The sequence below is a fragment of the Molossus molossus genome, unplaced genomic scaffold (genome assembly GCF_014108415.1).
Source record: "Molossus molossus isolate mMolMol1 unplaced genomic scaffold, mMolMol1.p scaffold_m16_p_1, whole genome shotgun sequence".
NCBI classification, from domain to species: Eukaryota; Metazoa; Chordata; class Mammalia; order Chiroptera; family Molossidae; genus Molossus; species Molossus molossus.
Genome location: NW_023425344.1, coordinates 109,315,464 through 109,337,937, shown reverse-complemented (window position 1 = coordinate 109,337,937; position 22,474 = coordinate 109,315,464). Strand labels below are relative to the sequence as shown.

The window sequence follows — 22,474 nt, the reverse complement described above, 5'->3', positions numbered from 1 at the left end:
AACACCTGTGTCCTCTTGAAAGATTATTTTCATTTACTGAATGAAATCCACAGATTCTCCAGAATGGTTCAGAGGAAAATTATTAATTTAAAAGTGAGCTTCTCAGTCAAAGATACAGCCTGGGAGGAGAATACTTGATCTAGGTGTGACTGGGCAGAGCACAAAATCAAGAGGACTGAATACTGTGATATTTTTCTTTCTCTGCTCTTTATTTAGTAGTAGATGTATTTGCTGTACTGTCTTATTTCTCAAGTGGCCTGAGACTATGAAAAAATCAGAATATATAGATAATAGAGAGTAAAATGAAACCCTAATTTGTTGCTTTAGGTTAGCCTTGTCGAGAAATTCTAGAACTTAAAAAATTTTTTTTTAAAGTTTCCTATTTATATTTTTAACCCAGAAAAAAAGCTTCTTAATGAAAAATTAATTAAGTAATTAATTCAAACTAAAAACTCATAAAATCAAAGCTGACTTACAATGAAATGGGACAGTAATTAACTGAAGTGGCTAGAGATTCATACAGTGCTTCACAGATGGTAGATGATGCAATGGAAGAGGTTATGGTTTTCAGACTTTCTCATGGGAAGACACTAAAATCCTCTTATGAACATACATAAGTTGTGGTATTTGTAAAATTCACATAGAATCTAATTAATTACATCTAATAAATATCATTAGTGCATGCTGACTTTCCTTAGTTCAATTTTACAATTTTAGTAATGTCATTTATGATTGGATGGTCAGGTTTAATAAGTTCTTTAAATGTCCTGAATGAATGTCTACTGTTATTATTTTTAAATCACAGAGATATTTATTGCTTTGAATAAACATGAATGGAATTATTACCATTTTATTTCTGAGTGAACTGTGTGGTCTAGTCTCTTCCATCTCTTTGTAAGATGAAATATGATAAATATGTCTACCACCTACAGTCTTACATTTTCTAATATTTTTTATTGTGATAAGAATATAAAATGAGATTTACCATCTGAACAAATGTGTGTGTGTTTTGTTTAAACTCTTTTTCTTTATTGATTTTAGAGAGAGAGGAAGGGAGAGGGAGCGAGAGACAGAAACATCAATGAGAGAGAACATCAATTGACCACCTTCTGCATGCCCCTCACTGGGGATTGGGCCCACAACCTGGGCATGTGCCCTGACTGGCAATCGAACTGATGACCTCTTGGCGCATGGTTCAAAGCTCAACCACTGAGCCACAAAAGCAAGGCACAAATGTTTTGTTTTGTTGTTGTTTTTTATCCATTGATTTTTAGAGAGAGAGAGATTGAATTATTGTTCCACTTATCATGCATTCATTGGTTGCTTCTTGTATGTGTGTGCCCTGACCAGTGATCAAACCCACACCTGTAGAGTATTGGGACAATGCTCTAACCACTGAGATACCTGGCCAAGACCCATCTTACATTTTAAGGTACAGCACATTACTGTTCACTGTAGGCACAATGTTGTACAGCATGTCTTTAGAGCTTATTCCTCTTGGAAGACTGAAACTTTATGACTTCAAAAAGTTTTCTAAAAATCTATGATTCTTATCTTTTTTTTAATTATGAGAAGAACAGGATTTTATTGAATCCTAAATCTCTGTACAGGATAAATAGATGATCAATATTAATATCAGAGATTAAACAACATGCCTGAATGTTATCACTAAAAATAACTTTTTTTTTTTTTTGATGGATTGTTTCTATCTCAGGTTTCACATTAGCTCTTGAACACAAGTTTGTAAATGGGGTAGTGGTATATCATCATTGTTTATGCCATTTAAAAGTTGGAGTGCGTGCTGGGCTTTTTATAGTATATACAGGAACTCACTGAATTGAATCTCTTACTCAAGCAGTGGAGGATTTAAGACTGACACATAGACACATGAACACATTTAGAGAGAGGTGTATTTTCAAATACAACCGATGTATTTGAAAAACGGACTTGTAATTTTGTGTAATATTAGAATATAGTCATTACAAGAATATTGAGAACTTGCAAGCTAAAAGGTCCAATATGAAAGTTATTGTAAATCTTACTGCTTTGAACGTAAGTAGTTTGGAATTTGGAAAAACCCTATCAGATACTGGGATAAAGTTTAGCTTTGTTAATATTAATGTGGAAAAAGAACGACATTTCAGAACTTGGAAGTGATGCGGGCATGTACGTGTTATTAGAAGAGACTGGCAATGCTGAGGTAGCTGCTCTAGGAGCTAATTACAGGCTCACCTCCTTATGAAAGCAGATTCCTTATCCCCATATTTGGGTTACTATAGGTATTTGAATATAATAAAGTAGATTTCTTTAACACTCTTCTAGTAAGTATACAATTAATTTGCCTAATTAGTTTAATTATGCCAATTTTTAGAAACCCAAGAGTAAGAAAGTGGTCATACAGATAAACATCACCGTGTATTGACACATTCATTTTGATGAGCTGATCTTGTCTTTGTTCCACCCTATTCAAGTAGTGGAAGTTTGCAGCTTTGAAAAAGGAAGCCTGTGTAAATGGTACCAGCCAATCCCTGAACATTTAATTCAAGATTCAAACACATTCAGGTGGGGAGTTGGTAACGGAACCAGTATTCATCAAGGGGAAGAAAACCACAGGCCCGCAGTGGATCATACGAGGTAAGTGACCCCGTGCTGTATTTCGAACATGTCTCAGGAGCTATCCATTAAGCAGTTCCCAAACTTCTGCCCCACTGCTTAATCTACCCCAGTGCTATTGTAAAGATGCAGTTTAATTTACAGAATGGGAGGGCTTAAGTATACTCTTTCATATAAAAGTGAGAAAAAAAATAATTTAAAAAGGAGTGAATGCTCTCGTGAGAAGCACAGAAACTAGAGAAAACCATGAATAAGTAAAGAAAAATAATTTGTGGTATCACCACTCATTAAAAAGCACTGTTGCCTGGCCACTGTGGCTCAGTGGTTGAGCATCGACCCATGCACCAAGAGGTCGCTGGTTCGATTCCTGGTCAGGGCACATGCGCAGGCTGTGGGCCCGATCCCCAGTGGGGGCATGCAGGAGGTGGCCAGTCGATGTTCTCTCTCATCAATGTTTCTATCTCTTTCTCCCTCTCCCTTCCTCTCTCTCTAAAAATAGATAAAGGAAAAAAAAACAAAAAGAAAGCATTGTTAAACCTGGCTGGTATGGCTCAGTGGATTGAGCATCATCCTGTGGACTGAGAGGTCCAGGTTCGATTCCTGGTCAGGACACATGCCTGGCTTGCAGGCTTGATCTCCAGTGGGGGGCATGCAGGAGGCAGCCTATCGATGTCTTTCTCTCGCATTGATGTTTCTATCTCTCTCTCCCTTCCTCTCTGTCTAAAAAAATTAATAAACACATATTTTTTAAAAAAGTACTGTTAATATGATGTTTTAAAATGATCGTTCATTTCTCCCTACCGAACCCCCTTCTCCTTCTCCTCCTTCACTTCCTTGCCACTTTGCTCTTTTCCCATCTTTGCTCTTCACCATCATGTATTTGGGCCTTTGAAGCTATGGCTTCGAAGAAAACGGATGGTGTATCGGCTGCCCTGCTCGTGACCGGCTGTGCTCAAGGGGAGCCTTGGGGGGCAATGATTCCCTCTTCCCGGGCTGGCTCTTTCACGCAGGCTGGCTGAGCTCTCCCTTGCTGTCATTCTGTTGTTAAAATGGTTCCAGTTTTACCATCATTTGAGTTCAGCATTAGCAGTCAAGCTGCCCAAAGTATGTAGAGTAGCAGATATCAATACTTTGTTTTGATCACATATGACAGTTGGCAAATCATTTTTGAAATGTCAATACGCAATTTTTTCCTTGGGCTGCTTCTGATTCATAAAAATGCATTGGTTAATTTCAGAAACTTTCTCTGCCTTGTGCAAATAAATCACACACCTCATTAAAAATCTGTATTTCCATGAAGAAAAAGGCAGGCTGGAATCTCACTTCTAAGTGGTAAAGGTATAGATAGAAATATGGTAACCTATTAGAAGCTCAGGAATGTATTAATTTTTAATGTTTGTCTCTTAGCCCTACCACCCCCAGGAGACTGCATATTCCCTGAATAATGGAAGGGGTTGTGATTTCCTACTGTATTGCATTATTTCTAAGTGATGAGTATGTAATAGGTCTCCATGATTATTTGATGTATGGATTAGTTGGTGATTGGGATCTATGTATTTATTCTTTATAATTACAGACTACACACCACAATATTAAATGTATTTTAAATAAGAACACTTAATGGTCAAAAATGTTTAATAGATGTGCTTTGCATGGCAATTGTTATCGGACTTAACCAGACCCAATTACGCAGCAGTTGCTGGTGGAAAGACGACTTTGAGATGGTTTTATGAGGAGGAGACTTGTTGCTCTCCAGCTCACAAGGAGCACACTGGGGTTGCCACCTCAGCAGTGCATCCCTGAACTTGGATCCCTCTTTCTTCAGGGAAATCATGTACAAACATCACAGTGCACTCGTCATCACGTGTGTAGGTGGAACATTCCTGCACTCTCACAGTTAGCAAACATGCCTATACGAACATTGCATGTTCAAAGATGGCAGAAAATCTCCACTCCTGGGAGGGGACTTTAGTATTACAATGACAAGACAAGGAGAAAAATTCTGGAGGAGGTCAGTAGAGAGTCCTTAGGCTGCTGGGACCAGCCTGAGGCTATTCGACCCGAATTAGCCCTCTGGTTCTGCAAATCATCCCTGGGTTTCCTTTAAAAGACAGGTCTGGGAATGATCAAAGTTAGGGATGGGATAGGTATGTAAAAGTTTAACTAACTAAGATTTAGCTCTTCTCTTAAACTTTTAGCATATCACATGATGTGGTTAGCCCACCTTATAACAATTAAGGTGATCTAAGTGCATTTACAGGTTATCTAAACAAAGTTATTAATTTTTAAAGTAATGTTTTATTGATTACTTAGAGAGAGAAGAAAGGAGAGGTAGAGAGAGATAGAAACATTGATGAGAGAAAGAAGTATTAACATTAATCTGCTGCCTCCTGTACACCCACTATTGGGGATCGAGCTCGTAACCCAGGCTTGTGCACAAACCAGCGACCTCTTGGTGCACATAGGTTGACACTCAACCACGGAGCCACACCAGCCAGGCAAAGTTCAGAATTTTAAATAAAAGTTAGTCAATGCTAGGCAACCTGCAAGGCTGTATACATATATTAGGTTACGCAATGAATCCTGGAGGAGACGCAGTCCCTAAGGTCACATCTCCTCTAGCCTTCCTCTCCCTTCTCTCTAGGCTTCAAGGAAGGTTTGACCTTTTTTTTACTTTGTGGTAAGAGATAATTCTTATGCATCATATACCCAATCTATGGCTTATAGTAAAACTTCAAGTTCAGTTTTCCAAATTTTGTATTTTTTTTTATATTTAAAGGGAAGGTATTCTAATTTATAAAATGCGTTTCCCTCTCAAGGGTCTGGCTCTTGAAATCTAAGTCCAGATTTTTAACATCATTGTGTCTGAATAGTTTTAAAGATCAGTTTTACAAATCAAAAAGCTGTGCACCGATTTTGTCTTTCTCTGCATATCCCATGGTGCCAGTTCTCCCTAAGGCAAAGATCGCTTCTGGCTCGGGTTGGTGAAGACCATTCATCAGCAAGTGCAGCAGAAAGGAAGTACATGGACATGTCTTAACATATGCTCACACTTTCTGTACTTAATGCAGCAATATTGAGTCTAGAAAAGTTATGGTGGTGTAGGGATATGTAGGGAAGTTCTCGTTGCGTAGTCTAGTCTTAGATGTGTTTTTCGTCATTAAAATGAAATGGTAAAAGCTAAATAAAGGGACAATCCAAGTAACATCCCACTGTGTATGTGTACACGCTTTAATCTTTTAACCTGAGGATCTGGAGTTCATTCTGTGGTCTAAAACAGGACTATATCTTTGATTTTTTACTTTCTTATACGTGGGAGAGTAGCAGCATTCCATATGGCTACTTTATTCAATATAGCTACTTTATTCAACACTTTTATATGACTTAGAAAAAGTCATCTCTTTTTCTCAGGCTGGGCATTTGAAGCCATGACCTTGGCACAGGTCTTGTTGAATGGATTCTCCCTTCATCCTGCTCAGCTGGGACCAACTAAGGGCACCTGGCATGACTTTTTTTCTAAGATTTAAATCAAGACATACAGAAGTAAATATTGTTCTCAATTATGATCCAGTGAAATAAGAAAGTGTATTCAGTGTAAATATTATCAGTTGCAATTTGCATGTTCTTTTAAGATTGGAGTTGGATGAAATTTGCATTTTCTTCAATTTATGCAGTGAAAAAGAACATCTAAGACAAGTTATTTTCTTAGGATTTTGGAAAAAGAACAAATCTTGTTAAAAAAACAAAACAAAACAGAAGAAACATGAGTTATATCCATTCATTCTACAGGAAATACTAGGGAATTTGGGGAAAAAAGTAGTACTCCTACTCAGCTAAGAACTTTTTAAAATTGTTATTTGCTTATAATTGAATCAAGATATTTGAATCACCTAACATCCAGGCTTTCTGGATAATTCAAATTTAAATATGTTTAGAATGTTGTAGACTTGGAAATATTGTGCAATGATTCTTTCCAGTTTGTAATTTTATATGACCTCACAATCCTCTCCTCTGACCTCAACAGTCAGTTTAATTGGCCAAGTCTATTAACCCAGGACATTTTATTATAGACCGTAAATTGGTTCATAGCTAAGTAACATAATTTATGATCATTTTATCTCAAAGAAAGAGCCTTTGTTTGACTCAATTTATTCATTTTCTACTGAGAGAAATCAAGGAGAGCAAAGTTCTGAGTCCTTGGTCCTCAAATCCCCTTTGACTAAATGCTCATTTATGGTTTAATGAGGCTTAATATTAAGATTTATTAGGAATAAGAAATCTTTCCCTTGGGCAAAATTATGATCTCCACATTTTATTGTTCATGTGGAATGGTGTGTGGTGGAACATGTATGCATACGCTAGGTTAGTTGTTTCTAACAGTGCTCATAGAAGTCTCAGGGATGTTTCTTCAAGATGTGAATTGAGCCCGGCTGGTGTGGCTCAGTGGTTGAGCGTTGACCCATGCACCAAGAGGTTGCTGGTTTGATTCCTGGTCAGGACACATGCTCAGGTTGTGGGCCCAATCCCCAGTGGGGTCATGCAGGAGGTGGCCAGTCGATGTTTTCTCTCATCGATGTTTCTATCTCTCTCCCTTTCCCTTCCTCTCTCTCTAAAAAAAAAAAAAAAAAAATCAATAAAGAAAAAAAAAGATGTGGATTGAGCGCCACTAAAAATTTGTACATACATAAAATATATTTAAATGCAGATTCTGAAACACTTAGATAAAAAACTTAGGGAATAAAGCTGGGAACCTATATTTTTAATATAATTTCTACTTGGTTCTAGAACCAGGTTAGGGTCCTCCAGGGCAGGAAGTGGGGAAGGTATGGCTGCAAGGCATGCCCACTAATTCCAGTGTAGATGACAGCAGATTCACTTTTTCCCTAAATCTAGTGACTAATTTAAAAAATTGTACAAAATGTTTCAGGACCAACAAAGAAATTTAAAAAAAAATCTTCTAAGGTAATTGCATTTAAAAATAAAATATAATTTGTGTGCTATAAAGTAACTATTATAATTGAGAAACAGTTTGGGATAAAACTCTACTCTGAGTCATTCTAAAAGACATATAATTTCAAGGCAACCTCTACATTGCCTCATTTATTGTATAATACCCAACATCTTTTCTCAAGCCTTTTGCCTATGTGTTCTCTTCTCTAATTCTTTCTGTTGGATCAAAACAAAATGTACCATTTTCATGGTTATGATAGAAAACTATATTTTTAAATATTTTGGAATTTAGGGCTTCATTACAGATTTTTGTTAAACTATTTGAATATGATCCATCTCATTAAAAATACTGATTAGATGAACACAGTTTTCTGAAATATTTTGCTTATTTGTAAAGTCGAAGTTTTTTTTCTTAGATTTTTCTTTTTATGTATAACATTGACTATTATCTTTCAGGTGTAAATGAGTTATAGTCCTCACAGTGGTAAATAAACCTACATTCTTATGTATATTATGCATTCGTACAGGCTTGACATCATAAACTAGAAGTCACGTATATAATGTATATAGTCTCTTTTTTTATATATATTTAGATTGATAATATTTACTGTGTTCTCATGAGACTTAGTAAGAAAACAAAGTACCTTGTGTTTCACAGGAAAAATGTTATGTCAATTACACTTATTAATATTGATTTATTTTATATTTATTGTTGAAAGTGTTACAGATGGCCCTGGCCAGTTTGGCTCAGCGGTTAGAGCGTCAGCCTGCGGTCCTGAGAGACCCGGGTTCGGTTCCCGCAAAGGGCGCGTACCTCGGTTGCAGTTTGTCCCCGGCCCTGGTCGGTTGTGTGGGTGGCAGCCACTCGATGTGTTCCTTTCACATTGATGTTTCTCTCTCTCTCTCTTTCTGTTCCTCTCTCTCCCTCCCACTCTACCTGAACAAAAAATGGAAAAATGTCCTCGGGTGAGGATTAAAAAAAAAAAAAAAAAAAAAAAAGTGTTACAGATGTCCCTTAATAAAAATTGTCTCCTTGACATAACTGTGCATATCATAATGTATCTAAGTGCTGAATACAAATGTGGATGAAAAATTAAGTAAAACGGAAAATATTGTAGTGTTTTTCTGCTCTGCAAGAGTAACAATGTTCAAAGTTTTGGTCTCTTAACATTAAATATCAGAATGATTGCTTTCTGAGAGCCTTCTCCGGGAAGAAGATAAGTTAATGTTTCATAGGCCAGTCTAGATGCCTTATCATTCATCCAGCATAATTTCTAAAGGATTCAGTTATATAAATATTGAATAATGTTTAAATACCATCCGTTAGAAGCAATTTTGCTGAAATACAAGTAAAAGTGCAAAGAATCAAAATCTAAATTAACTGTTGTAATTTGGTCAACTGTTTTAATACCTGTGGGAAGCAGTATTTTGGTGATGTTGCCACGGGACTGCATATAACTTATAATTATATGACTGAAACACAAGAAAATTTGTTCTTATTTTAGATTGTCCTTGAGTTAAACACATATTTTTATATTGGCATAATACTAACAATTTGTTTTGATTTAGTACATTAAATCTCTCTCTCTCTTTTTTTTTAATCCTCATCCGAGGACATTTTTCCATTTTTTGTACAGACAGAGTGGGAGAGAGAGAGGGAAAGAGAGAGAGAGGGAAACATCGATGTGAAAGGGACACATAGAGTGGCTGCCACCCGCACGACCAACCAGGGGCGGGGACAAACTGCAACCGAGGTACATGCCCTTAGCGGGAACCGAACCCGGGTCTCTCTGAACCGCAGGCTGATGCTCTAACCGCTGAGCCAAACTGGCCAGGGAAAATCTCTCTCTTTTCTATTTTTATTAATTAATTAATTTATTTTTGTTACAGATGTGTCTCCTTCCCCCTCCCGATTGCCCTCCTCCTCTCCCTCCCCTCCCTGTCCCCAGCTTTGTTGTCCGTGTCCATTGTTCATGCACACATGCATATAAGTTCTGTGTTTTGATTTTATTTAAGTATATTTTAGCTTGATAGGTAATTTAAAAAATTAACTACAGTGTCTTGAAATCATGAACATTAAGAGAAATCAATGCTGAAAATAACACTCCTAAACCATACCTAAAATAATGTGCTTAGGTAGACTATTTGCTGTTTGAGGTAAAGTTTTAAGAATATATTTATAATACGGTGTATGATTTTGTGGTGTATGTTATGTTACCAAAAATCACTGTTTGATAACAAAATAATACTTTTTATATCATGGTTAAAATTACACTCAAATATTACATTTATTTTATTTTATTTTTTAAGACTTTTTTTTTATCCTCACCCGAGGACATTTTTCCATTTTTTGTTTAAATAGAGTGGGAAGGAGAGAGAGAGAGAAAAACATCGACATGAAAGGGACACATCGAATGGTTGCCACCTGCATGACCAACCAGGGCCGGGACAAACTGCAACCGAGGTACGTGCCCTTAGCGGGAACCGAACCCAGGTCTCTCCGGACCGCAGGCCGATGCTCTAACCTCTGAGCCAAACCGGCCAGGGCTTTATTTTATTTTTCATCATGCATTTTCTGTAACCATATTTAAATGATATATATGTTCCAACTCCTGCACAGAATTGTTATTCAAAATCTAGAGGAAAAGATGTATTTCCTTTTGTTTTTTAATTTATCTTTATTGTTCCAAGTATTACAAATGTCTAACCTTTTTTTCCACCATTCACACCTTCCTCCCCACCCGTCACACCTGCCTGCACCGCACTGTTTTCTGTGTCCATTAGTTATGCATATCTGCATATACATTCTTTGGTTTATCTTTTCCTGCCCCCTACCCTCCTTCTCTCTGAGGTTTTCCAGTTTTTTCCCTACTTTCATGTCTCTAGATTTATTGTATTCATCAGTTTAATTTGTTTATTAGATTTCACAATAAGTGAGATCATGTGATATTTGTCTTTCTCTGACTGGCTTATTTTACTTAACATAATACTCCCCAGGTACCTCCATGTTGTCTCAAAGGGTAAGAGGTATTTATTTCTTACAGCTGCATATTATTCAATTTTGTACATACACCACAGCTTTTTTAATCTACTCATCTACTGATGTGCACTTGGGCTGTTTCCAGATATTAGCTGTTGTAAACAGCACTGCTATGAACACAGCGGTGTATATATTCTTTCTAATTGGTGTTTCAGGCTTCTTAGGATATATTCGTAGAAGTGGGATCACTGGCTCCAAAGGCAATTCCATTTTTAATTTTTTGAGGAAACTCCATATTGTTTCCCATAGTGGCTGCACCAGTCTGCACTCCTACCAGCAGTGTGCTAGAGTCCCCTTTTCTCCACACCCTTGCCAGCAATTGTTGTTTGTTGACTTGTTGATGGCGGCCATTCTGGCTGGTGTAAGGTGATTAGTTGTTCATAGTTATTTTAATTTTAACTTCTCTAATGATTAGTGTGACCTTGAGCATTTTATTATATGTCTCTTGGCCATTTGTGTGTCCTCTTTACAGTAGTGTGTATTTAGTCCCTCTCCCCAATTTTAATTGGATTATCTTCCTTTTGTTGAGTTGTATGAGTACTTTATGTATTTTGGATATTAACCCCTTATCCAATGTATCATTGGCAACTATGTTCTCCCAGAGAGTGGGTTCCCTTTTCCTTTTGATGCTGGTTTCTTTTGTTTTGCAGAGTTTTTTTTTTTTTTTTTAGATTGATGTAGTCTCATTTATTTTTTTTCTCTATTTCTCTTACCATAGATGATGTATCTGAAAATTCTGCTACATGAGATGTCTGAGATTATACTGCCTATATTTTCTTTTTTTTAATTTATTAATTAATTAATTTTTGTTACAGATGTTTCTCCTTTTCCCCCCACTGATCCCATCACCCTCCTCGCCCTGTCCCCAGCTTTGTTGTCCATGTCCATTGTTCATGCATACATGCATATAAGTTCTGTGGTTTATTTCTCCCCCATACTCCCTCTTCTGGGGATTGTCAGTCTGTCCCCCACTTCCATGTCTCTGGCATACCCCATTCCTCAGAATGTTATGTTCATTATATTCCACAAATAAGTGAGATCATATGATACCTTTTTTTCTCTGTTTGGCTTGTTTTGCTTAGGATAATACTTTCTAGGTCCCTCCATGTTGTCTCAAAGGATAAGAGATCTTTCTTTCTCACAGCTGCATAGTACTCCATTGTGTATATGTACCACAGCTTTTTTATCCATTCATCTACTGATGGACATTTGGGCTGTTTCCAGATCTTAGCTATTGTAAACAGTGCTGCTATGAACATGGGGGATACTGCCTATATTTTATTCTAGGATTTTTATTTTCAAGAGTTTCATTTAAGCCTTTTATCCATTTTGAGTTTATTCTTGTATATGGTGCAAATTGGTGATCTAGTTTCTTTTTTTTTTTTGCATGTACTACCCAATATTTCCAACACCATTTATTGAAGAGATTGTCTTTATTTTATTGTATATTCTTGCCTCCTTTGTCAAATATTAGTTCAGCATAATAGCTTGGATCAATTTCTGGGTTCTCTGTTCTGTTCCATTGATCTATATACCTGTTCTTGTGCCAGTATCAGGCTGCTTTGATTACAATGGCTTTGTAGTATAACCTGATATCTGGTATTGTGATACCTCAAATTTTGTTCTTTTTCAAGATTGCTGTGGCTTTTCAGGGCCTTTTTTGATTCCATATAAACTTTTGTAGATCTGTGAAATATGCTGTTGGTATGTTAATAGGGATTGAATTGAATCTATAGTTTGCTTTGGATTGAATTGACATTTTAATGATGTTGATTCTTCCAGTACATGAACATGGTATATACTTTCATTTTTTTTTATATCTTCCTCTATTTATTTTGTCATTGTCCTGTACTTTTCTGAGTACTGGTCTTTTACTTCCTTGTTTAAGTTTATTCCCAGGTATTCAAAATTTTTTTGTTGTTGTAATGGTAAATGAGATTGCACTTTTAGTTTCCCTTTCTGAGTGTTCATTATTAGTGTATAAGAATGCCATCAATTTCTGGGTGTACTGCTACTTTGCCAAATTCATTTATTAAATCTAGGAGTTTTTCGGTGGAGTCTTTAGGGTTTTCTATGTACAATATCATGTCATCTGCGAATAAGGACAGTTTTACTTCCTCATTTTCAATATTGATGCCTTTTATTTTTCTTCTTTTCTGATTGCTGTGGCTAAGACTTCCCATACTATGTTGAATAAGAGTGGTAAAAACAGACATCTCTGTCTTGTTTCTGTTCTTAAGAGAAACACTTTTAGTTTGTGCCTATTCAATATACTGTTGGCTCTATGTTTGTCATATATTGCCTTTATTATGTTGAAATATGAGCCCTCTATTCTCACTTTGCTAAGATTTTTTATCAAAAAAGGTGCTGGATTTTGTCAAATATGTTTATGCATCTATTGATATGATCATATGATTTTTGTTTTTCATTTAGTTTATGTGACGTATCATATTTATTGATGTGTGAATATTGTACCAGTCTTGCATCCCTGAGATAAATACCACTTGGTCATAGTGAATACTTTCTTCAATATATTGCTACATCTGATTTGCTAATATTCTATTGAGAATTTTGGTGTATATGTTCATCAGAAATATGGGCCTGTAGTGTTCTTTCTTTGTAGTGTCTTAATCTGTTTTGAAATTAAGATTATGCTGGCATCATAAAAAAACTTGAAATTTTTTCTTCTTCTTGAATTTTTTGCAAAAGTTTGAGGAGAATTGGTGTTAGTTTTTCTTTAAATGTTTGGTAAAAGTCCCCTGTGATGTCATCCAGACCAGGACTTTTGTTTGCTGGGAGTATATTGATTACTGTTTCAATTTTCTTAGTTGTTATTGGTCTGTTCAGGTTTTGTGCCTCTTCCCTGTTGAGTTCTGGAAGCTTTTATGATTCTAGAAATTTGTCCATTTCACCTGAGTTGTCCCATTTGTTGGCATATAATTGGTATAGTATTTTCTTACAATCTTTCGTATTTCTGTGGTGTCACTTGTTACTTCACCTCTTTCATTTCTGATTTTATATATTTGGGTCCTCATTCTGTTTCTTGGTGAGTCTGGCTAACATTTCATCGATCTTGTTTATCTTTTCAAAGAACCAGTTCTTGGTTTTATTAATCTTTGATTTTGTTATTTTAGTCTCTGTGTCATTTATTTCTGCTCTGATTTTTATTATTTCTTTTTTTCTACTTATTCTGGGTTTTTCTTTTTGTTCTATTTCCAATTCTTTGAATTATAGGGTTAGATAGAGTATTAGAAATTTTCTTGTTTCTTGAGGTAGGTCTGTAATGCTATGAACGTCCCTCTCAGGACTGCTTTCACTGTGTTCCATAGATTTTGTGTTGGTTTGTGTACATTTTCATTAGTTTTCAGAAAATTTTTTATTTTTTATTTTATCCCATTGGACTCATCTATTATTTAACATTATTCTATTTAGCCTCCATGTGTTTGAATGTTTTTGAGTGTTTTTATTGTAATTGATTTCTAGTTTCATGTCATTGTGGTCCAAGAAGATGCTTGATATTATTTCAATCTTTCTATACTTGTAGAGACAGTTTGTGTCCTAACATGTGGTCTATCTTTGAGAATTACCCATGTGCACTTGAGAAGAATGTATATTCTGTAGCTTTGAGGTGAAATGTTCTGTAAATATCAATTAAATCCATCTGATCTAGTGAGTCATTTAGAGTTTCTGTTTCCTTGTTACTTGTTTGTTTAGAAGATCTGCCCTGTGAAGTCAGTGGGATGTTAAAGTCCCATACTATGATTGTATTGCTGTCGATCTCTCCCTTAAAGTCCTCCAGAAGTTTTTAATATATTTTGGTGCTCCTATATTGGGTGCATGTATGTTTACCAGGGTTATATCCTCTTGTTGGATTGATCCTTTTAATATTATGTAGTGACTTTCTTTGTCTCTTGATATGGCTTTCATTTGAAGTCTATTTTATGAGATATGAGTATTGCTATCCCTGCTTTTTTGTGTTTCTTTGTTTCCATTTGCATGGATTATTTTTTTTTCATTCCTTCACTTTCAGCCTATGTGAATCTCTTGTTCTAAAGTGGGTCTCTTGTAGACAGCAAACATATGGGTCATGTTTTCTTATTCATCAGCTACCCTATGTCTTTTAACTGGAACACTTAATTCATTTACATTTAAGGTTATTATTAATATGTACTTATTTCATGTCATGTTTTATGCCTATATTTCTTTCTCTGTGTATTTCTTCTTCTTAAAGCAGTCCCTTTAACCCTGGCCAGTTTGGCTCAGCATCAGCCCATGGACCAAAGAGTTGCAGGTTTGATTCCAGTCAAGGGCACGTTCTTTGGTTGCAGTATGGTGTCTGGCCCTGGTCGAGGCCATGTGGGAGGCAACCAAGCAACGTGTCTCTCTCACATTGATGTTTCTTTCTTTCTCTCTCTCTTTCCCCCTTCCTCTCTCCCTCCCTCCCACACTGTCTAAAAATAAATGGAAAAATATCCTTTGTTGAGGATTTAAAAAAAATTAATTAATTAAAGCAGTACCTTTATCATTCCTTGCAATGATGATTTGATGGTACTGAACTCTTTTAGCCTTCTTTTCTCTGCAAAGCTTTTTATTTTGCCTTATATTTTAAATGATAGCCTTGCTGGATCAAGCAGTCTTGGTTGCATGTTCTTGGTTTTCATTACTTTGAATACTTTATGCTAATCCCTTTTTGCCTGAAGTGTTTCTGTTGAGAAATTTACTGACAAATTGTCTTCTAAATCGCTGATTCTATCCAACACTTTGTTCGGCCTACTTTTAATTCCCTCCAGTGTTTTCTTGATTTCAGATATGCTATTCTTCATTTCTAACTGGCTCTTGTTCAGAATTTCTATCTCTTTCATCATGTTGATGTAGTTTTTATTAAGTTTTGTATAATTCTGTGTTGTATGCATCCTTATAACCGTTATTTTGAACTCTGTGTCATAAACTGTTTGCTTCCATTTCATTTAGTTATTTTTCTGGAAATTTTTCCTCCTTTTTTTTTTTTTCATTTGGGGGTTGTTTCCTTGTTGCTCCATTTAGTTGTCTCTTTGAAGTTGTGTCTATGTGTTAGACAGAACTACTCTGACTCCCAGTCTTTGTGGGGTGGCCTTATGTAGAAAGTGTTCTGTGGAACACAGTGATGAAATCTCCTTGATCTCCTGAGCTAAATGCTCTAGATGTGTCCCTTGTGTGGGTTATGTGGACCCTCTTGTCGTAATTGAGAGCTCAATGTTGTTGGCCCGTTCATGGGTGGGATCGACTCTCACCCCTTGGAGATAAGTTTAGCAGGATGGAGCCAGTACAATTTGGAAATGCAAATCCAATCTGCCCCTTGATTTGGGTGACATTGGCCTTCATCCCTGGAGAGGGAGCTAGCTGCTTGCCTTCTAGCTCAGCAGTGCACCACCAAACAAAGACCCTGAGAGGATGCTTTGAGGGGCTCACATCAGATACCCCAGTTCTCAGTTGTATGCCCTTTTCCCTGTGAGGCTGAACTAGCAAGGATGTGCCGACAGTGTTTGTAGGAAGAAAAGAATGCTGCTCCCTCCATTTGGGGGTGGCGCTGGTCCTTGGTGGAGGAGAGAGAGCTGTTCACCTCCTTCTGTCTCTGCAGTACACTGCCAGAGGCCCTCATGGGGTGCTCCAAGGAAGTCACGTTTAGTGTCCAAGCTCTCATTTGCCCATCTCCACAAGTGAGTATGAATTTAGCAGGGTAGCTCAGCAGAGTCTGGGAATGCAAATTCAATCCACCCTTTGATTAGAGTAGTATGGGTCTCAGCCCTCCAGAGGGGTGTTGCTACTTTCCTTCTAGCTTCACCCCAGAGATCCTGAAGGGAGGCTCTAAGAGGGTCACACAAGATTTCACAGTTCTGAGTTGTGTCCCCTTTCCCCTGTGAGGCTGCACCTGCCGGGAGTTGCCAATGGGGCTTGAAGAAATAGATCAAGGCTGCTCCCTCTGCTTTTGCTGGTGCCAGCTCTTGAGTGGTATGGGAGTTTGTTGACCCCTTCTGTCTCACCCCACTACTAGAGGCCATGACGGAGGCCTCTAAGGGGGTTGTTCCAAGTGTCCTGGGTCTGGTTTGACTTCTTTCCCTCCACAGGACTGCACTTGGCAGGCAGTGCCAGCCAATTTTTGGTGCTAATCCAGACAGCCCTTTGTTGGGGGTGGCACAGCCCTCCAGAAGAGAGCTAGGCATTAGCCTCCTTGCTCAGCTGTGCCCTTCCTGAGATACTGACGGGTCCCTCCAAGGGTGTCGCACTTATTTCCCAGTTCTGAATTGTGATCCCTTTACCTTGTGAGGCTGCACCGGCTGTAAGGTGTGTGTGGGGCTTGGAGAAATAGATCACGGCTTCCCCATCACTTGAGGTTGTGCTGGCTCTTGGGAGGAGAGAGAGCTTGTCGCCCCTTCTGTCTCTGGAAGTCACTGCCAGAGGCCCTGATGGAAGTCTCCAAAGGGGGTGGCTCCAACTGTCTCTCTTCTGCACTGCACCTCCTTCCCCTGTGGGACTGTGATTTGAAGGCAGTGCGGGCAGATTTGGGGGATGCAAATCCAGGCCGCCTTTTGCTGGGGGAGGCATGGGTCCTTATCTGGCTAGTTAGCCACTTGCTTTCTAGTTTTAGGCAGGCCCCACTAGTGATCCTGAAGGGAGGCTTGGGAGTGCATGCCTCCCTCTAGCTCCTCAGCTGCCTGCTGCCTGTGGCACTAACCAAGGGGCTTCCATTGAGGATGGCGCCTGCCTGCCCTGTGGGGAGGATGGAAGACTGGCTCCTGTTCCCAAGCCACTCAGTTCAGTGTTTGTCTGAGACCGTCTACAGTTTCTCCAGAAAAAAATGTGCACCGAAGGTCCCTTTCGGGTACAGCAAAAAGTCATTTGTGCCCAATTCAAGCTTGGCAGGGTGGAGTCGCCAGGATTTGGTGGACAAGGTTAAGGCACTTTCTCCAGCTGGTGCTGTAGGAATAGTGCTGGACCCTGTGAGGTGGTGTCGAGGGTGGTGTGAGATGTTGGCTCAGGACTGTGACCTCAGAAACCTACCTTCCTGATCTCCAGAGCTATTCCACCCAGATCTTCTCCTTATGGCTTCCACACTCCCTGAGTCTCTCTCCCTCTCCCAGAGCCCGGGTGAGTGCCCAAGAGGAGTCCCTGTGTGTGAGCCTTTAAGGAGATCACCCAGGATTCAAGCAGACCCCCCCTTTTTTCCCAGTAGACAAAGTCCTGGGTTATTTTTGCTGTCAAGTGTTATGCAGGGAGGGTTTTTCCCAGGCCCAGGTATTCTGGGTTGCGGATCCCTGCATAGGACTGAGACCCTACTTTTGTCCAGGATGGGTGGGGTAGGGGTGGGGGAGGTTGCAGACGCAGTGTTTTTCTGGCTCGACAGCTGCTGCCCCTGTGTGCCAGGACCAGCCCTTTGCGTATCTCCGTCCTTCTTACTAATCTCTGTGTAGCTCCCCCCCCCCCTTTATATATAATACTCCAGTTCAGGTGACCTTCTGTTGTTAATTCAGGTTAACTGCTCTAAAGTTTAGCTGTAACTCAAGTTCGGCATCAAGAGGAGGTGTGTGTTGTTTTTACCTGTTCTGCCGCCAAAAGAACACATTTAACTAAGTAAAGATAAATTAGATTTAATTCCTATATTAAGACAAAGACTTGAAAATACTAACCTACTGTGTCACAAATGAATCATTTTTGCAACATCAGTATGATCTTCTGATATAGTGATTTATGCGGATACATCAATTACTTAAGTCAAAGATCTTTATGGCCTGGAAGTTGCAGAGGTAGCCTTGACTAGGCACAGTTTGTCTGCACTAGGCATGTATTTCCCGAGCACCTGCTCTTGAGAATAGAGCGCTTACTCAGACATGGAGCCAGCACGTACATGAATAGAAATGCAGTGCCCAGTAATAAGCGTTACTTGATGAAAGAGACATCCACCGCGGAGGGTCAGATAACAATTTATCAGTTCCACGTGTCTAGCTTGACTGTGGATTTGTCTTAAATAATATCTGAAGGGATTCTGTCTTTGAATTTTTTTTTTTTGGATAATACAAATAAACTAAAATAACACAATGGGTAAAGACCATATACTGATTCCCTTAAGAATTTCTTAACTTTCTTATTTCTACAATAATCCTTTTCTTTGACCACAAAAGAAGAAATGTATTTTTACCAGAGAAAAATGTTTAAGTCTAGATAAGATAAACAATATCAGCGATAATCCTCCCACCATAATAAAAGCATTGTGAAGTTATTACTTATTTACTTATTTATTTTTAATCCTCACCCAAGGATATTCTTTTCCATCGATTTTTAGAAAAATATAAGGGAGGGAGAGAGAGAAAAACATCGATGTGACAGAGACACATTGATCGGTTGCCTCTAGTACACATGCCAACTGGGGCAAGTTTACCGAGCCTCCAACCCAAGTATGTGCCCTTGACTAGAATGCTCTAGCCATCGAGCAACACCGGTCGGTGCACTGTGCATTTATATATACATATATTTAATACAAATACGTTCATAATGTTGTTGGTGGAAATCAGGCTTATTCACAGGATCATGAGAAAAATAATTTCATGGACCCATGCATGGGAGATTGTGGTGTGGCAACATTTATTCACGATGTGAAATCTACAGAGTTCTCCTCCTGGGTTCCCAAAGTCCTATCCCCCTTTATCCCTCCATGGAATACGTCCAGCTGTGTCTTCAGCAAGGCCAAAACAAAGGCCGGTGTCCAGAGTTTCTGCTTCATATTAAAGCTTAGTTGTTTGGAGTCCACATGGTCTGCTGTGTGCCCCAGGTGGCCACTGGACCACATGGTCACATTCCCATTTGGAGAGCACGATCCAGCCTGGCAAGTGTGGGTCATGGAGGGAAAGAGAGAGAGAGTTTCTTTGTTCACCTGGGATCATAATCAGGAGCTTTTTCAAAGTAACCAATCAACTTCCCAACCCTTTGTGGGCTTGTGATGGGTCCACCCCCTGACCAATGATCCCTTTCCCAGGTTAGACTGACAAGTACGTCTCCCTACACCATTTTGGTACAACTATGTCTGACTTCCCTTACTTCTTTCCTTTCTAGCTAACTATAATAACAATATCAACCACATTGTTTCTTTCTTCTTTTCTTTTAATAATTTTTCTTTATTGATTTTAGAGAGAGAAGAAGGGAGAGGGAGAAAAATAGAGACATCCCACTAGGAATCAGGCCCATAACCTGGGCATGTGCCCTGACTGGGAATTGAACTGGCAACTTTTGGTGTATGGGTTGATGCTCAACCACTGAGCCACACCAGCTGGGCTCAACCACATTGGATAAGCAACTATTTACCAATACTTTTTAGTGGACCAATAGTATTCCATCAAATAAATGCACCATAATTCATTAATTCAGTCCCTCACTATTTCACGTATGAGTTCTTTTGATTATACAGAAATGTAATCGGTTTTCACTGAATAACATACAACTTTGTATATGTAGTAGACTATATCCTATGAGTAGAAAAACCATAGAGTTGAATTTTTATATTAATTAATTATATTTTAAAACATTTGATTTATAATTTTAAGTTACTCTTCAAAAATTTATCATTTTGTAAACAGTACATATGATGATGTCTATATTTTGTATGATTGCCAAACACTAAATATTTAATTATATTTTCATATTTTTCAATTGAAAAGTTAAAGTAGCAGCTAACTGTATATTTTTCATGTCTATAATACTAAGGAGGGTAACTTGCTTTTTTATGTGTGCTTTGGTCAAGTGTTTTTCTGTGTGTGTGTGTGTGTGTGTGTGTGTGTGTGGCAGGGTATATGTGCATTTTCTATTTGTGCTATTTTGCTTGGTTTAAAGTTTCTAGTGCTTTTTTTTCTTATTGATATTTTAAAGCATTGAGGGGTTTGTAAAATCTATTTTGAATATTGCAAAGATTTTCTCCACTTTTTAATTAGCTTTTTGTTATTTTTTGTCATATTTTCACAACTAAAAATTCTTAGGCTGTACATAGTTATACCCACCAACTATATCCTTTATAGTTTTTTGTTATCATTTTTTCCCAGAGTGATATTTTCCCCAGGTTAATTGAGATATAAATAAATATAACATTTTGTAAGTGTAAGGTTTACAATGTGATGATTTGGTATATGTATATATTGTAAAATGATTACTACAATAAGGTAAGTTAACACATCCATCACCTCACATAGTTACCTTGTGTGTAGTATATGTGTGTTTGTGTGTGTGTGTGTGTGTGTGTGTGTAGTGAAAACATTTGGATCAACTCTCTTAGTACCTTTCTAGTATACAATTCTGTTAACTATAGTCACTAGGCTATACATTATTATAGAAATTATTCATCTGATAACTGTTTCCTTCATTTTCTCACCCCCTGGATCCTGACAACACCACTCTACCAGCTCTTTCTATAGTTCGGCTTTTATAGATTCCATAAAGAGAGATCATACAGTATGTCTTTCTCTGACTTATTTCCCTTAGAATAATGCCCTCAAGTTTTATCCATTTTGTTGCAAATAGCAGGGGTTTCTATTTTATGGTCGAATGAATAACATTCACGTGTGTGTTGTGTGTGTGTGTGTGTGTGATCATATATTTTCTTCATCCATTCATTGATGGAAATGTTGGTTCCTTATATGTCTTGGCCCTTGTAAGTAATGCTGCAATGAACATAGATGGAGGTAGAGATATCTTTTTTAGATACTGATTTCATTTCCTTCAGGTATATACCCAGACATGGGGTTGCTGGGTCATATGGTGGTTTTCTGAAGAGCCTTCACATTGTTTTTGTAATGACTGTACCAAGTTATATTTCCACCAATGGTGTGCAAGGGTTTTCTTTTCTACACTTCCTCCCAAACTTTTATCTCTTACCATCTAGATAATAGCCATTCTTAGAGGTGTGAGGTGATGTCTTGCCATGTTTTTGATGTTCATTTTCCTGATGATTAGTGATAATAAGCACAATTGCATGTATCTGTTGGCCATTTGAATATCTTCTCTGAGAAAATGTCTATTCAGGTTATCTGTCCATTTTTTACTTATATTTTCAAAAATAATAGTTATAAGAATTTCTTATCTAGTTTGGATATTAACCCCTTATCAGAAATATTTTCTCCCTTTCTGTATGTTGCCCATTAATTTTATTGATATGTTCTTTTGTTATAAAGAAATTATTTTAGTTTGATGTGGACTCACTTTTTTATTTTTTATTTTGTTGCTTGTGCTTTTGGTGTCACATCCAAATAATCATTACCAAGATCAATATCAAGGAGATTTTTCCCAGTTTTCTTCTAGGAATTTTATAGAATCAGTTCTTATGTTTATATCTTAAATTCATTTTGAGTTAATTTTTGTTAATGGTGTAAGATAAGGATCTGACTTTATTCTTTTGCATGTGAATATTCTTTTCTCAACACCATGTATTAAAGAGACTGTTCTTTCTCCAATGAGTATACTTGGCTTTCTTATCATATACTAGTTGACCATAGAACATGGGTTTATTTCTGAGCTCTGTATTCTGTTCCATTGATCTGTCTTTCTGTTTTTATGTTAGTAGCACACTGTTTTGATTGATATAGCTTTATAATATGGTTAGAAATCAGGAATTATGATACCTCCAGCTTTGTTCTTCTTCTCAAGATTGCTTTGCTATTTGGGGTCTTTTGCTTTATATAGAATTTTAGTTTTTTTCCCCCCTATTTCTATTAATGCCATTGGAATTTGACAGGGGTTGCATCAAATCTTTAGGTTGCTTTGGGTAGTATGGACTTTTTAATAATACTAATGCTTCCAGTGTGAATCCATATGACTACTTCCAGCTGACCTGTCTTACTAGCTTGCTGTTACATA

General features: G+C 37.7%; 1 protein-coding gene across 1 annotated transcript in view; it reads left to right on the top strand.

Annotated features, from left to right (window-relative positions):
• Positions 1–22,474, top strand: part of MALRD1 (MAM and LDL receptor class A domain containing 1) — a 594,562-nt gene that overhangs the window by 143,480 nt on the left and 428,608 nt on the right. The window contains 1 exon segment of the mRNA XM_036270540.1: positions 2,472–2,634. Within this exon segment, the coding sequence (XP_036126433.1) occupies positions 2,472–2,634 (163 nt within the window).